General features: G+C 43.4%; 1 protein-coding gene across 5 annotated transcripts in view; it reads right to left on the reverse strand.

Moving 5' to 3' along the window:
• The window catches only part of SPECC1 (sperm antigen with calponin homology and coiled-coil domains 1), a 375500-nt gene that overhangs the window by 119275 nt on the left and 237817 nt on the right, over positions 1 to 18408 (reverse strand). For 4 of the 5 annotated variants that reach the window (XM_044283769.1, XM_044283770.1, XM_044283771.1 and 1 more), the window contains 2 exons: positions 16639 to 16712; positions 16114 to 16289 (listed from right to left, as the gene is read on the reverse strand). In XM_044283769.1, the coding sequence (XP_044139704.1) occupies positions 16114 to 16289; positions 16639 to 16712 (250 nt within the window). Of the gene's footprint in view, positions 1 to 4752; positions 6453 to 16113; positions 16290 to 16638; positions 16713 to 18408 lie in introns of those variants that run through there. The other variant, XM_044283773.1, reaches the window with a different exon arrangement.

Here is an 18408-nt window from a genome sequence, read left to right on the forward strand (position 1 = left end):
TAAAATGAAAGGTGAAATCTGATTGGTTGCTATGGGCAACTAAGCCAGTTCTACTTTACACCAGCTTGATAAATGACCCCCTCAGTTTATCAGGGCTCATGCACACGACTGTAGCCTGTTTTGAGGTCCGCAAATTGTGGATCCGTAAAGCACGGATATCGGCCATGTGCGTTTCACATTTTGCAGAAGGGAACGTCCTGGCCTCTATAGAACATTCCTATCTTTGCCCAAAGCAAGGTGCCACTGAACAGACATGTGGATGCGGCCAGCACACAGTGTGCTCTCCACATCTTTTGCGGACTCATTGAAGTGAATGGGTCCGCATCCAACCTGAAGAAAAAGGAGTATCAGATGTGGACAAAAAATATGTTTGTGCGCATGAGCCCTGTTCTTTATTTAGAGACGCACCTCGTTAGGTCTCAAAATCACTGACTGAACACTATGTGAATTAGGCCTCATGCACACGGCCGTTGTGTGCATCTGTGTCCGTTGTTCCGTTTTACGTGATTTTCTACAGACCCATTGACTTTCACCATTTGTCATCCGCGTCCGTGATCCATGACCCGTCCTATTTTTTTTTTGACGGACAACGGTTCGCGGACCCATTCATGTCAATGGGTCCGTGAAAAAACATGGAGGCACACAAGATTGTCATCCGCGTCCATGATCCGTGTCAGTTTTTTTTCCTATAATTTTCAAGGCAAACTTGACTTGAATTTTTTTTCACTTTTCTGGTCTGGTGATCCTCCAAAAATTAAGGAAGACGCACGGAAGAAAAAACTGACACTGATCACGGAACAACGGAACCCCGTATTACGGACAGTGAAAAAATACTGTCGTGTGCATGAGGCCTAAGGCTTTAAGGCTGTATTACACAGCCCGATGCGGCAGACGATGGTCTGAAGGGAAATATTCCCTCCCGGCAATCGCTTGCCGAGGAGACCACTTCTATTACATGCAGCAATCTCCTCCGCGGCATGGGGAGGGGTGATCGCTATGCCATCGCTCATCCCCATGCTGTATAGTGGTTTGCTGATGGCAGATTGTGAGTAGACACCACGATCTGCTGTCTAATCACTGGGACCCCCAGCGATCGCAAGAATGAGAGGTCTCTGAGTCCCCACTCTGAATGGAGGGTTCATACAGTATCATAGAAGAGAATCGAGAGATGGACCTATTTCCTGTGGACAGGTGATAAATCGGTTTGGTAGGATAACCCTTTTAAGGTTCCCATACAAATAATGGTGAAGTCATGTGTATGGGGGAATCGGGAAGAATAGCGTTTCGGCAGACAGCTACTGAAAGTGTATGGGCGCCTTTACTATAGAACACTATAGACCAGATGGGTTACAGTACTGAAATATACAGTCACTATGTTTTATGACAAATAACATTTGCAAAAAGTAGAAGACCGTGATTGCCACTAGCATGAATCACATACTAGTCAGTGTGCGACCAAAAGGGGCCTATTTTCCAGCTACACAGATTACATAAAAAAAATACATGCTACATGTGACTGTAGGACTGGCCCAACAGATTATTTGAGAATCTTCTGGTGGCCCAAGTTCTGTCAAAACAATGGGTCCCCAAAAATATCAGGACCTCAAACTGTCAGCCCCAGTTGAAGCAGATTTGGTGCTTTATGCTAAATACTACTTTTTATGCACTTATTCACAGTGTCAAACTGGGGTGCCCAAGGCCCACCACTAAAATTCATTCTAGGGGCCAAATGTACAGCTATCGTACATGCAAGTATTACTTTCTCACACAAAGGCAGACAGCAGTAAGACGCTCTAGATGATTGATTATGGGGGTCCCTGCAGAGACTTCAAGAAGCCAGGTCCCTGGGGAAAGAGGATACTGACTGACCTGCCTCTGGACCTACAAGTCATCTCAGCCACCCCACGAGTCAATAATAATAAACCTGGGTCTTCTCTAAAATAATCTACCGTTTTTTATATGGGCGCATAGATTGGTTGAGATTCTGTAAGCTACCTATTTATATGTAGTGCAGTCAGTCTATGCCATTTGGCACAGGTGCAAGGGGGGGGGGGCGTGGGCTTGGGGCCCACCCCTGCTCAGGTGCCACCGGGGGATTCGCCTGTTCTCTTGTGGGCCAGTCCAATCCGGTTTATTCACATATGACTTACAAGACTTTATTAATGGTATGACCTGTCAGTGCAAAGAAAATAGGATTTGTAAAAGCAGATATGTACATTTTCTGCATAAATTAATGGTGGAGGGATGGGAGCTCAATATTATTTCATCTGATAAGCCCAGGGTAGTCCAGCTGAGATTGGCTGGGTCTGATTATCATATGAAAGTAGAAGATCCTGAAAAATATGCTCTGATTAGTACAGCTAAGGTTCTGGTCGCACTAGGGTCATGGCTTCAGTTTATAATGGAGCCCTAACAGCTATGCTGGATCAGTTTTCAAAGATACACTGGTAAAACCTAACACTATGGATTTTAAAGGTGTCCATAAGGGCCCCGTTGTCCATTGCGTCAATAACAGTGTTGATAGTGACTATAGCCATAAAAGATACAGGAAACCCGGACATACTCAGTTAAAGAGGTTGTCCAAGATAATTCAGAATCGCAGGCAGGAGAATCGGACACGCGTTGCAGAGAATGGCCCAGGAGAAAAATTGTTAGTATCCCTTTTTTTTATTACATTTTAAACCATTTTAGTTTATAAATATTATATTTAGTTTTTAAAGTCTATGTACACTTTTGGTAGCAATTATTTTATTATTGCGTTTTACTTATTTTGGGCTAAAAAAATATATTTTCAATTGGTCTTTATTAAAGATGATGAGCAGTTTTCCCTGCACAGCTTTGAGTTTATCTACTAGCAGGATCTGTATTTTCTCTCTGCTCAGGCAGGGAGCTGATGGGCTCCTTAGCTCTGATCTGGACCTTATAAACACTCATTAAAGCTCAATTCTTATCTTACTGATAAGAATGTAGCTTAAATAAGCGTTTATGACCTTATAGTAATTTAGAGATAAAAGTACAAACTGAAAGTACAAATTACATAGCTAGAAAAACAGTTAACCCTTTGTGACAGAAGGCTCAATGTTTTTAAGAAAAAACTATTGAAAAAATTATTTTAGCCCAAAATGAGTAAAATGCAATCACAATAAAATATGTCCCTGAAGGTGTCAATAGCCTTTAAATGTCTCAGCCAAGCCTTTTAATGTGGTTCTCCAGCAGGGGCGTAACTAGCATAGTGGCAGACCATGCGACTGCTATGGGGTCCAGGGCAAGAGGGGGCCCAGTTGGCATCATCCCCTCCTCTACTGGGGGTGAAACATTGGTCAGGACTCCACCCTCTAAAGCAGGGGTGCGGCCCCCAAAGCCAAGGTTTGCGGCCCCCGTCCTGCTGGACAGAAACAAAGCTGATCGTGCGATCAGCTGTGTTTCATCCTCGATCGCCGCACAGGGAAGGATGACAGCTCCTGCCCCTGTACTGTAGCAGGACGGGTCCCTGGCTATTGGTGAGTGTGGGGGAGCCGAGGAGAAGGTAGGCACAGTTTATCAGCACTTCTGCCTTCTTCTCAAGGAGCGCTCTGCAGCAGTGACATACTAAGCGGGGTGGGGGGCGCTCATTGCTGGAGAGCAGGGCGCTGGGTCATGTGACTCACCGCTCAGCTCCCCGCACTCCTCCCCTCTTTCAGGCCAGCGGCGCTCTGAATGGTAGAGCAGGAAGACTTCTCCCCGCTCCACCATTCAGCCTGCAGACACGGATCACGCTGCCAGGCGGTGTGGGCAGAGCCTGCAGTCCGGGAATCTGCATAAGCTGCGCCTACACAGAGCTGCAGAACGATCTGTGCCTGCAGGGAGAGAGGACTGTGAGCTTCATGAATGGGACAAGGTGAATAGGTACTGTGTTTTGTTTTTCACACAGAGGGGGCACAATGGTCATTGCTAATGTGAAGGGGGCACAATGGGTATTTCTACGATGGAGGAGGCACAATGGGCATTGCTAATGTGAAGGGGCACAATGGGCATTTCTACAATGGAGGGGCACAGAGGGCATTTCTACAATGGAGGGGCACAGAGGGCATTGCTAATGTGAAGGGGACACAATGGGCATTTCTACTCTGGAGGGGGCAATAATGGGCATTTCTACTATGGAGGGGACACAGAGGGCATGGCTAATGTGAAAAGGACACAATGGGCATTGCTAATGTGAAGGGGGCACAATGGGCATTTCTATTATGGAGGGGGCACAGTGCACCATCGTTGTGTCCCCTAATATGAAGGGGGCACAGAGGGAATTTTTACTGTGAAGGGGGAACAATGAGCATTACTAGCACAGAGGGCATTACTATTATTGGGGCACAATGAGGATTTCTACTATGGAGGGGACACAGAGGGGATTATTACTGTGAAGGGGGCACAAGGGGCATTATTACTATTAAGGGGGCACAATGGGCATTATTACTGTGAAGGGGGACAATGGGCATTACTACTATTAAGAGGCATTACTGTGCAGGAGGCACAATGGGGATTATTACTGTGAGGGGGCCACAAAGAGGGAATTACAACTGTGAAGGGGCACAGATAGGGCACTACTACTGTGAAAGGGGCACAGATAGGGCACTCCTACTGTGAAAGGGGCACAGATAGGGCACTACTACTGTGAGAGCGGCACAATGAGGGCATAACTACTATGAAGGGGAACAATGAAGGGATAAGTACTTCAGGGGGCACAATGTGGGCATAACTACTGTTACGGGGCACATATCTGTACAAAACTACTGTGAAGGTTGTACAATGAGGGCAATACTACTGTGAGTGGGTACAATTTTTTTTTTTTTAAGTATGGGGGGGGGTGAAATGTGCCAGAGAAAGGACCCGCCCCGGGTGCTAAACAACCTAGGCACACCACTGCCGCTGATCAGCTGATAAACAAGCGATCACTCGTTTGTCGGCTGATTTTTCAAGTTATATCAGGATGAAAGATTACAATTATTGTCAGCACATCTCACTGTGTAATCAGTGTGCTGCTAATAATCAACAGAACTAATTGAGGGAGCAGTGACTGTGGTAGCGATCATTAATCCTCATTAACTTTGCATCAGCCTGTATAATAGCCTGATGCAAACAAGTGCTAATTAACTATTTTTTTGCAGCCCCATGAAATAGACCAATGTGACAATGTGGCCCCGAGACCAAAAAAGGTTGTGCACCCCTGCTCTAAAAGGAACAACTTTTAGCAAATGAGGCAGTGGAAAAAATGGCCCAAGGGTCATTGAAAGGGGTTTAGGCAGAAACCAGTCTGTCCTGTATGGGGGGCATGGTTTGATCCTTGCTATGGGGCCCTTATTTCTCTATGTACACCACTGTTCTCCAGGGAATACTTTAAAAGAAAAAAACAAAACAAAAGTAAAAAAACAAATACTCCTTTCTTTAATCCCCTGCTGCTCCACTAGAGTCGATTTCTGCATACTTTCGTGCAGCTGATTATGCGCCACCTGACCATGTCTCTACTGCAGCCAGTCACTGGCGGCAGTGATGTAGGCTATATGTACAGTACTAGACCACAGAGGTTAGTGATTTTCTGTAGTGGTCCTGTGGTTAGAAGGCATAGAATAGTACACAGACCATAGGATCAGTGGGGATGGAGCAGCAGGGGATTGCAGGTTTTATTTTTAAGCATTCCCTGCCATTTGAAAGAAAAATGATATCCCGGACAACCGCTAATGTGATCACAGCCCAGTAAAATGTAAGGGCACATCATTAATATCTAAACACACCTTTGTAAACAAGAAAATCCCCTGAAAATATTACAATTTTCTAATATTTATAGATGTAAAAATATATTATGGGTAGATTTTCATATAAGGATGGCGAATACGGAGACTATGAAAGATTTCCAATTCAGTTATGAACACAATGAGATTGTTATACATTCATTCATCTATTATCCAGTATACCCTAATTACTAAGACAGACGCCCTGTACTACTGACCATAGTAGAGCAAATAGGGGCAATGTATCAGAAGCCATCCGATGACCTTCTAATACTGACATCTAGTGGCTGCAAATAGCATTACAGAGTGTCTGCTACATGTATACAGTATAGAATTTATACTGCATATACATTTAAAAAAAAAAAAAAACGTGTTTGGCCCAAAGAAACTACTACAAAAGCATTGCATAAGCACAACTGTCAATATAAGGATGAACAGACTGAAGTTAATAAAATAACAGCACTGCCGGAAATACAGTAACATATGCAGAACACAATACTTTCTCATGGGTTGACCCTCTGCTGGTCATGGCTATCCCTTTCAGCACAATAATACTACATAACCGAACACTAAATATATGGCTCTTTGAGATTAGGATGACTGGCTAAAGTCCAACGCGGTCAGTGAGCGGTTCATTCTGGGTCCACGGCTCCACTTTCATCCCATTGCTAGCTCGCACAGGCAGCATAACTGCAAAAACAGAGCACATGTGTCATGGGAGATCATGCGCAGAGAAGGCAGTTTTGTAAATTCTGGTAACATGAGGATTCCTTTCTATTTACAATCAGTAACAGTATATAGAGAAGCCCTGTTTATGTGAGGGTGTGCAGAGTTTTGCAACGATAAGCAAACAGGTAGCTGGACATTGACAAAAAATAAGGACAAATGTGTCAAAATGGACAAAAAGACGGGACAACATTTTTTATTTTTTTGTCACTGTAGTTAAAGTCTGTTAGTTCTATAAGGAGGCACAGGGACATTCCTATCCAAAATCAAAACAGAACAGCAGTACGTGATGATTAGGTTTCCCTAAGTAACAGATATTGCCATTGTTGTAGTTAAGACTGGCAGCCATTTTTTTTTTTTGTTGCAAAAGTGACAACAGGAAGGTGCAGCCATATTTGTTGTCACTTCCGAGAAAACTCAAATGATGATAGACCTTTCACTCTCTTCTAAGGAGCCTTGTCTTTATGTCATCGTGTTCAGGAGAGAATTCTAAGTGATAACATGGCTGGTTTTGTAAAAATGGCAGCTACAACGGAAAATAAAAAAACAATCTAATCTTTCTGTAAGTAAGCCAAACAATTTGTGGATGGCAGCTGCTGATTTACTAAGGTATGGGAATTTAAAGTTTCAGGTGAAATTCATTTTTTAAAGAGCAATTGCTCCAAAAATCAACCCTTAGATCAGTGGTCAGCAACCTTCAGCACTCCAGCTGCTGTGAAACTACAACTACTACTATTTTGTAACTCCCGTAGAAGTGAAAAGAGGATTCTGGGAGTTGTAGTTTCAGAACAGCTGGAGTGCCGGAGGATGCTGATCCCTGACTTAGATCATCTATATACAGTAATCACAGGGGCATCACACAGGCTCCTCGGACTCCTGAATGGCAAGTCTCCGTAATGTGCAGGCATGCATCCCTCAGTGTCTGTATAATTACATGTATATGCCTTCAGAAGTAGGAACCCCTCTGGAAATGGCAATGGCAGCCATATTCATAGGTCTACGGTAACTTGAAATTTCTGGCCCTCAAAGCAAAATCGGAAGCATGTCACCACCTATCACGTGGCGGTGGAGTGTTTGGCCTAAAGCCACCATAGCCCTTCAGCTACCTCTGCTCCCCCTATTCCTACACCCTGGACATACTGTATTGACTGTCAGTCAGGTCCCTAGAAGTAAAATAACCTGAATCTATGCCACCTTTTTCCAGTATCTTACCTCTGTTTCATGGTGCTTGCATCAGAATCTAATTTTCCAGACTGCTGGAGATCTTGAACCATGAGCATCTTTTTCCCCCTTAACAGCAGAAGGATCACATCAGATAAGACGAGCCAAAAGAAGTGTGTCCTATACAGGAGGCCTATGTGACATTCAAGGCATCTAAGCTGTGGAGAGTGTACACAGAACGCTTGTCCAAAAAGCAACAGTCATGGTGAAAAACGCCATGTCCTTCAACAATTATTAGAAAGAATATCATGATGTGCCAGACAACGAATGGTCAAACTACCTTGTGTATGTTATATGCCAGGGATCAGCAACCCTTGGCACTCCAGCTGCTGTCAAACTACAACTCCCAGCATGCAAACATGCTTGGCTGTTCTCACAACTCCCATAGAAGAGAATGGAGCATTCTGGGAGTTGTAGTTTCAGAACATCTGGAGTGCCGGAGGTTGCCGATCCCCGTTCTATGCTATGAAACCATAAAGTGAGGCCAGGTGTAGAAAAGCTGGAGTCCCTGGGCAGAACCCATACCGAAACCCTGACACAAGCAATTCTCCCAACTACTGTGCGGCTTTTACATTGTACGGCACAACACACTTGGGTCGTGTTCAAACGTGGTGGATTTGTCCGGATTTTTGGTGAAGATTTCACAATAACGAACTGTACAATACATGTGAATAGGGTTTACAAAACTCCATTTACATAGCTCTGCAGCATGTTTGTTAGGTTACAGATTCGCATCTGTACCCAGTCCGTTTAGGATCCCTGTAATGCTACAGAAATGACAAATTGGTCTCCAAAATAAAATAGCTAAGCTTTATCGCATATCCAAATAATAGTCCATAAAATGCCCGATAGGAGGTTAGGGGTCCCACCGTGCTTTTTGCAATGAGTGCTTTGACATTGGCTACAGTAGAGAGGAGGCCACTTGCTGTAACACCCATAATCCTCAATGGGGTCCACTGTGTTAATCCCAAAGGGGTTCTCCAGGACATTAACAAGCTCCGCTTGTACGGAACATGCTGCAGTACCAAGCAACGCCACTCGTATAGATAATGGATGTGCCTACAGTACGTAAGCAAAAGCAACCTATTCACTAATCAACAGGGCTCCTGGAGGTCAGACCCCACTGATCATACATTAGATTTCCCAGATTCCCCTAAAAGTTCCTTGTACTGATGGTTCAGAAATTATGAAGAAGTCTTTCACAAAAGTGCATTTTTGTAGTATTATGTGGTCCATTGTAGAGGTTCTAGTTTAGTCTACAGGAAATTTTGCTAATCTTTCATATACATTTTTTAATATTGTTAGTTACATTATAGCCCCATAATTCATGAGGACATTCAGCATCTATCTAGGTGCCATTAAAGGGGTTTTGCAGGAGTAGAATATTGATGACATCATCAATATCAGATTGGTGGGGGTCTGACCACTGGTACCCCCGCCAATCAGCTGTTTGAAGAGGTCGCGGTGCTATGGTGAACGCTGCAACCTCTTCCTAGGCCGTGTGATGTCTCGTTCATCTGTACATGGCCTATGTGCACTTCAGTCCCATTCAAATGAATGAGTCTGGGCTGCAATACCAATACAATGCATGGCACTGTGCATGGCATGCCGTGAGGAGGCCACAGTGCTCACCGGGTCTCATGGGCTTTTCAAACAGCTGATCGTGGTGAAGTGGGGAGTCGGACTTCCACCAATCAGATATTGATGACCTATCCTGAAGAGAAGTCATTAATATTCTACTCCTGGAAAACCCCTTTTAATGCGCAGGGCGTCATATTTTTTAGTTTTTGATCACCTCAAGTACAGGGCTATTAAAATATTCCAAAGGATCTGGTCAGAAATGTGCTGAAATATTTAAACAATAAAAAAGTGCATAATCAAGAAATTAAAAAAACAAAGTAATAAATGACGCCGGTTTCTGAGTATTCGCTTAGTCCTGCTTGTTTGCACGACTAATTGTAGACTTATCTGTGCTTTGGATAAAGTTTACCTCAATATATTTGTATAGAGATTTGGATACTGAAGAAAAAATAATTATAATGAAAAACAATTAGTGCCAGCTTATGGCCTTGCTTAGTGAGACCAACGAGGAGGCAGGAATGCAAGGCTGCATATTTTAAGATAGAAAAAACACGCAACCGCCACCATGACAAACACATGGCAGAAAGTGCGTCTCTGCTGAGATTACCAGGCCATGTACCATGTTTATACCGCCTGGCGTCTCCTAAATCCTGTCCCCAGAACGTCGGCCTGCCTGTCTCCTATGACAGAGGGAGAAAACTAATCCAAAGCATTACATAATGTACTGCACTGAACTAAAATGCCAAGCCAAACAGGACATACATGGCGGTATAGACTTAAAGGAGCTTTCTGGGTTCACGATATTGAAAGCCTATACCCTCCAATAGGTCATCAGTATCAGAATGGTGGCAGCCCAACTCGCATCATCCTCACTGACCACCTATTTGAAGGTTTGAAGGGGTTGCAGCACCTACAAAGTGCTTTTTTTTATCTTAGTCTATTATACTTACAAACATTTTAGCCTGACCCACTTATGGCAGGGTTTGTGTTATTCCCACCCAATTTTCTTGGCCCAGGACAGCCCAAATTTGCCAGGACTGTCTCTAAAAATCTGTAGAAAAGTGAGGAACCGCACCCTGTTCAAGTAGTATCACCGGTGCCGATCAAGGGCTTATTCGGCCGTATCCAAGTGATAAAATATTGAGGTACTCAGTCTGAAAGTTTTGCAATTCAAAATGTATTTTTTATTTTTTCATTTTTCTGTATCATCCATTTGCCCGTGGTATACTAAGGAATGACAGACTATTTCTGACCAGACGTTTCAGTCACGGTGGTCCTTCATCAGTGGTCAGGTTATCTGGAACAGTATCAAATACATATTTAAGGTGTTTTTTTTATATAGATGGCAGAACATGAAGTCACATAAATACTAATATAACATAACAAGACCATAAATAATCTACAAGCAACATTTGATAAAGTTATAGCAGCAAAGTTATAGTAGCATTTTGCTGCTATAACTTTATCAAATGTTGCTTGTAGATTATTTATGGTCTTGTTATGTTATATTAGTATTTATGTGACTTCATGTTCTGCCATCTATATAAAAAAAACACCTTAAATATGCATTTGATACTGTTCCAGATAACATGACCACCGATGAAGGTCCACCGTGACCGAAACGTCTGGTCAGAAATAGTCTGTCATTCCTTAGTATACCACGGGCAAATGGAAGATGCAGAAAAATGAAAAAATAAAAAATACATTTGAATTGCAAAACTTTCAGACTGAGTGCCTCAATATTTTATCACTTGTCTCTAAAAATCTGTGACAGTCCCTACAAATTTGGGACAGTTGCCAACTATGGCATATTTCACTGAACCTACTTACACCATCTACTTTATAGCTTCAATGCAGACTATTTCTGCTACACCCTGTTCACTTGGATAGGAAGAAGCTGCAATATCCTGCACCCCCGCTACTAACCGGACAGGGTGCAGGTATACGGCCTTGTGTATACAATGAACCAGGAAACCCCTTTAATGTATGAGGTCTATCCTGACAACAAATTACACTTCTGTTCATTTAACACCAAAAATGGAGAAAATTTTTTAGAGTCTTTCTCATGACAACAATCCCTTTCTACAGGTCCTCTCCAGACTTACGGACAAGAAGGCAGATCCACAAAGCGGGCCTCTCACTCTGGTGAACTTACTCCATTAATTTTTAACATGGTCTGCGATTCATTTGATCATTGGAGGTGAAAGCTTCCTGCAGCAATATGAGCTTACATCCATATAGTGCTGCAACTGACTATAATAGTTCACATACCGTATATAAGACTGAAAGACACAGAGAAAAAAAAAAAGCGGCCATGGATCGAAGAGATGGTTGAACGTTGAGCCAATCTGGAGCCATGCTGACTGCAGTGCATCTTACAGCTGCTGGAGCGTGTGTCGAGGAGAATCCATAGAACGAACACGACGATCAAGGTGGTCATGCTCTTCAACCCAATGTTGGACATTTCTAGCCACGCGAGTCGTGACATGTGGCATTGTCTTTCTGGAAGATCCCATCTGCCCCGGAGAAGACAATCAGCATGTACGGGTGTATGTGATCTGCAAGGACAGCTTCATACTCAAATCGGTTGAGAGTCTCTTCCACGTGGATAAGTGGCCCAAAGAATGCAACAAAAACATTCCCCAGACCATAATGGTGCCTCCACCAGCTTGTGCTTCCCCAGCAATAGCTGCAGGGTGTTAGTTCTCTGCTCAACACACCAACGTCCCATCCCTTCAATAAAGCAGAAAACGTGACTCATTGGAGCAGGCAGCCCTTTGCCAATCAATGGAGGTCCAATTCCGATACTGCCATGAAAATTGAAGCCTTTTCTGCCAATGCAATTTCATTAGCAGAGGTGCAGTGACCATCCGTCTGCTTCAGAGCCCCATACGCAGTAGGGTTCACTGAACTGTTGTTTTAGACACACGTCTGGTAGCCCCTTGGTTCATTTTGTCAGTGAGCTGCCCCACCGCAGCATGTCGGTCCGCTCTCACGAACCTTTGTAGCCTATTTCCACCTTTCACACCAATGGCACATGGTGCTCCACAGTTTCCATGCTGGTTATTCACAATGGTGCCATTTTTCCACTCATCATTCACTTTCACCACACCGGCACAACAACAGTTTATAAATAAATTGCACAGTTTCAGAAATACTGCCACCCTTGGAGCTAATAACCATCCTTTTTGAAACTATGATTAATTTCCCCTTTTACCCATGAGAGCAATGAGGGATGTGTGTGCAGACAGCCTATGGTACACCTTATATACCCACCAAGCCAGCTCACCACACGTGACTTCCTTTATGAGCTACGTGCTGCCGACCTCGAAAGTAGGAAGTGGTTATAATAATGTGACTCGACTGTGTATATACAGTATATGTAGGTGGTACAGCAGGTGACCAAACACTGTTCCAAAATTAATGACAATGTCAACTTTATGACCTTAGTGACAATAAGCCCAGCCCTGAAGCACAGAACCACAGGAACATTCATGAGCAAATTTAAAAGGGGTTGTTTCACTTTAGCAAATTGCATTCATCATGTAGATATAGGTAATACAAGCCACTTACTAATGTATTCTGATTGTCCATATTGCCTCCTTTGCTGGTTTCATAATTTTTCCATCACATTATACACTGCTCGTATCCAGGGTTACATCCACCGCTGCAGCGCAGATACGCGGTGGCGGAACAGGAGCTGCTGCGCATGCATGCCTATGTGCACTCCATTAGTCCCGGACACCAGAGAGGCCAGCACTTTTTGCAAGCACATTGCAGGGTGGTTGTAACCCCTGGATATGAGCAGTGTATAATGTGATAGAAAAATGAATAAGCAAAGGAAGCAATATGGACAATCACAGTACATTAGTAAGTGCCTTGCATTAACTTTCTCTACATGATAAATTACATTTAAGTTGTATTATTTGGAGGAAGAGGTGCCTAAAGTTCCTATCTAGGAATCTGGATGGATCATAACAGCCATTAGGAATATGGGGTAGAATACAGCCTTAGATCTCTTGATTAGTATGGACCAGGTAGAAAAGAATTTTGAGACGTTTTCCAGTCTTATGCAAATTAGGCCTAATCGCTCTGTAATAAAAATTTAGACAACTATCTAGTATACTTTGTGAGCCAATTCTGTTGTCATTTGGTCGCCGTCATTGAATGAAAACACTCAGGTCTACAAGCACAGGCTGAAAACATGTAGAAACCGTGTCCTGGTGAGAATGGATATAAGGGTGCGCAGTCTACAACTGCGCCCCTTCATTCAGGTGATCCCCAAGTGGTCCTGACAGTATATCCCAGCAATACTTTCTATGATGGGAATACCCCATTCAAGACATTTTGCTAGACACAGGAGCACACAATCCATGTACATACATAAACACTATAAAGTAGACAATAAGTACTTGCAGAAAAACATAAAACAAGTGTGATGTAATGGAAGCGCAAACATAGAGCAGGTAACGGAGCCAGTACAGACAGGCGTGTGATTATAACCCATCTATTATAATGTACCCATACCATGCATAGTACAGGATGGTACAACACCTCAGTAAAAGCAAATCACTATCACACAAATAAAAGGACAAAAGTCACGAACCGTAAATAGAGGTCATTGTAAATGTGGCAACAAATGGCAATCGTATGATAAATCTAACAAATTTCGAAGAATTTCACAGAAGTGTTGGCACAGTATAGTGCTTACAAAACTACCTGTACCCCCCAAATACGATGGCTGCCATGTGCCGGACTGGACTGGGGGTTACAGGCAATTCTTTTATTGTTACTAGCAGGAAAGAGTTGTTATTGCTGAAGATTTTCCGTAAAGTTTAAACTTACTTTAAATCGTATCACTTTAGAATACAACACAGAACTTAAAAAGTGTTGTTTCAGAATGACAACATATCAGTTGCAGGATAGGCGAAGTGTCTGATCTGTGGTGTTTGACCGCTTGCACCCCCTCTGATCACAACATGGGTCCCAGCGAGTATACACAGTGAGCCTACATTCACAGACATGGTGGAAGATAGCCAAGTACACTGCTCCAATAGTCCCACAGACTTTGAATGGAGCGACTGTGCACTTACTTGACTGCCCCTCCATTCAAACAAGGCACACAGGACCCATGGTCGTTTAGGGTACAAGAGGTCAAACCCCCACCAATCAGACCTTCTCACCTTTTCTGTGAATAGGTGATATGTTGTCATTCTGAAAACCTCCTCAATGGAAAGAATTCCCTAGTAAAATGTTAAAAGGCTTGTCTGGCCTAAGAGATGACAACTAGTGTTGAGCGAACTTGTGTATTAAGTTCGGCGTCTAAAGTTCGGGATCAGAATATCGAAGAATCGCGTTACGGATTCCGCTACCCCGGACCAAGTTATGGTCCGGGGTAGCGGAATCCATAAGGCGATTCTTCGATAACCTGATCCCGAACTTTAGACGCCGAACTTAAAACACAAGTTCGCTCAACACTAATGACAACCCAAATAGTTAAAACCTGCAGCCAATCAAAAAAAAAAACTCACTTATCCACAGTCCGACCTTTCGCCTGCCACTGCCCCATTCCCAGAAGTAGCTTGGTCTCTTGACTGCGGTAGCCAACCACTGGCCTCAGCAGTCGCTAGGACGGCATGGTACTGCTAGTGATGTTTCATTCTATCATATGTGACTGCTGAGGCCAGTGGTTGGCCGCAGAGATCATGGGACCAAGCACTTGCTGTAAAGCGTTTTTTTTTTAATGTTTGTTTTGTTTGTTTTGTCAGCAGGTTAAGACCCCTGGGGTTGTCAGCTTTTAGTCTAGACAAACCTTTTAAAGGGAATTTGTCCCCCACGTTTCACTATTAAAACTACCTGTAATGGCCAGCAGTACATGTTTATCACCATTCCGATCATATCTGTAAGTCACCAGTGCGTGCAGTGAATTTCCAGAGAAAGAACTTTTATTCATATGCAAGTTGGATCCAAAAGCTGGATGGGCGTTCCTTTTCAATGTGCCCTCCTCTTTTCTCCAATGCCTCTTCTCTTCCCCCTAACTTCCCTTCCCTCTCCCTTGATGTCACAGCGCTTCGATAGAAAATCTTGCGCAGGCGCTCTCCGATTCTCTTCTGCACTACATTGGCTGCTGCCTCAGCAATACGTTCTGCGCAGGCGTTGGGTCCTACGCTCTTGATGAGCAGTGCATCAGAGGGCGACTCTGCGAGATTTAGTATCGAAGTCCATTGATGTCAGGGGAGAGGGAAGGAAAGGCTTGAGATGTTCGGGGAGGAGCAGGCATCGGGGAAAAGAGGGCGGCTTGGGCACTTTGGATTCAATTTGCATACGAATAAAAGTCCTAGTTTTGGGCATTCACTGCACACACAGGTGACTTACAGGTATGATCGCACATCTACTGCCGGCCATTGCAGGTAGTTAGGTTAATGAAAGGTGGACGACACATTCCATTTAAAGGAAGTCATTCTGACAATAAAAGTCTGTTAGAGAATTGCCTGAATAGTTCATTTCCATATATGACCTTTGCGGCTGCAGGAGGTGTATTTGCAGGTTTGGGGGTGCATAATCATTATTGGGGTTTTCTTACAAAACTACATTTATGGCATATACCACGTATGGCACTACTACTGGAACACCCACCCAGAGAACATATTTGAGAATCTAGCTCTGACTTTCATGGAAAGTGAAAGCATAGGAGCTTCACCAATCTAGAAATGGGCAGAAATTCTTGTCCACTTTCAGTGCATGCGCCATAAAAGTAATTCATTGTAAATACCCTTCAACATAAGCAGTCAAGATCCGAATGGTAAATCAATGGCAAGCTGACCTGCTCCCTCGCATGTCTTCCAGCTCCCGGTAAAGATGGGCATTCCTTTCTTCCTCTTCCTGTAACCTCCTTTTCACAGCACGCAGCTCTTGCTGAGCTTCACATTTAATGTCATTCGCCACCACCACCGCTGTCTGCAGGTCTGCTTGGAAGCGCTTCCATTCTTCAGCATCCTCCTATGATGGAACAAACCGCAGATGATCACTTTCAGGATAGGCACTACTGACTTCTCAACACTAGAGGGCAGCACAAAAAATGGTCTGGAACTCATCCACAAAAACAAAAAACAAAATCATTACATGTTCTTGAGAATTTAGGACTCTTTGCTATAGGAAATGTTATACTGAGGCCTGTTATGAACATCCTTGCATATTACAACAATACAGACATTTACAGTATAATGCACCAACCTATTCTGCAGCATTTCACAACGAGCTGAGAACATACAGAAATAACAAAAAAATGAAACAAGTAAAAAGCGTTGCCCGCCAATTACAGTCAATAACCATGTTTCTAGATCTTTACCTTCATTTGTTTTGTGAGAAGCTTCAGTTGCCTTTCCAGATCTTGTTTTTGTTCCTCCAGCTTATCCACTTTATCTAAATAGGAAAAACAATTGTCAGACTGAATAATGCTATTCTACACTTTGGCCACTGTGTGGTGCTGTTTTCCCACCAATACTGATGAACAGGCGTGATGTAATGTAACTGCTGTAAGTGGAAGGACATATGACATCACTTATGTGTCCACGCTGGACTTTCAACCTGCATAGGTACCAAACAACACGTGACATCTGATAATGTTCTCTGCATATAGGATTCATAGTAATGAAAATAAGATAATACATATTATCATCATTGGCATCTGAAGAACTGAGGGACATAACATCAATGGTGTACATTCATTAGACAGCCAGAATTAATGGGGTTGTGTCTATATTACACATATTCAGGATCCAGACTGTGTGCTTGATCTAAACAAAGTTTTTTTGCAACAATTTTTTAAAATAAATATTGGCGGAGCTGTAACTATACCTAGTCGCTGCTGCAGTGTCGATAGCGAGCAGGTAAACGGTGAAGAAAAGGCAGCTCTCGTACGAGCACTGCGCTCTCTTCAAACAGCTGATTGACGGGTGTGCCTGGAGTCGGACCCCCATTGATCTGATATTGATGACCTATTTTGAGGCATACATACCAAAATGGTACATGGTAAATCAGGGCATCTAAGTGCGCCCCACCCATTTTTGAACCAGGACAGTGCAAATTTGCCGGGACGGTCTCTGAAAATTAGGGACAGTCCTGCAAAATTCGGGACAGTTGGCAACTGTGCCCTGAGGACAGGTCCTCAATATAGGAAACTGGCCAACTCGATTTAACAGGACGGGAGACAGTGCTCAGAAAAGTTGTCTTATGGAGGAGTCACTGGCTCCATGTAAACAAAAAAACGGGATGCATGACTTGCAGGAACGTAGATCTCCTGTCAATGTGATGAATGGTGTGGACCTAGAGTTCAGACCCCCCATGATCAGTACTGATGGCCTACAACAGGGATCAGGAACCTCCGGCTCTCCAGCAGTTTTGAAACTACAACTCCCAGAATCCTCCACTTCTATAGGGGTTACAAGAACAACTGAGTAAGCGTGCATGCTTGGAGTTGTAGTTTCAATGAATGGGGTCGCAGCGCAACTTATGTTACTGCAACAGCACAATCACCAAAAATCCAACCATGCTGGTCATTTCATTTTTATATTTGTTTTATGTCCGAGGGGGGGGGGGGGGGGGTGTATGACAAGCATAGGAGAAGAGAGTTGCGGAGACTATGCTGGGAGATGAGAGTCTATTCAAAAATGTGCTATGGGGCCCAGTCATTTCTAGTTATGCCCCCAAGACATCGCCAGCGATTACTGTATAATTCAAACTTTATGTTCAGAGTAGAAAGAAATACAAAAAATGACAAATACAAGCACGCGTTTCTCTTCTAAAGTTTCTGCTTGAAAGTGTGAAAAATCACATTGGCATCATTTTTCTTGAACTTTCATGATACAGAATTAATGTTATTGGATTTTCTTTTCTCTTACAATGTCTGAGGAGTTGCCCTCTTATCGCGTTTCCTTCACTTCCAGGACATGACCAGTGCCAGATCATAAAGTACATGGGGTTATGTAGCAAAACTTCCAACTAAATTAAAGGGGTTCTGTAGCATTATTAAACACTGCTGGTATAGTACTGGGATACTTACCGTATTTATGTTATGCACTTACACTGACATACTCCGCAGCACTTTACAGGCATTAGC

The sequence above is a fragment of the Bufo gargarizans genome, chromosome 3, assembly GCF_014858855.1.
Source record: "Bufo gargarizans isolate SCDJY-AF-19 chromosome 3, ASM1485885v1, whole genome shotgun sequence".
Taxonomy (NCBI): domain Eukaryota; kingdom Metazoa; phylum Chordata; class Amphibia; order Anura; family Bufonidae; genus Bufo; species Bufo gargarizans.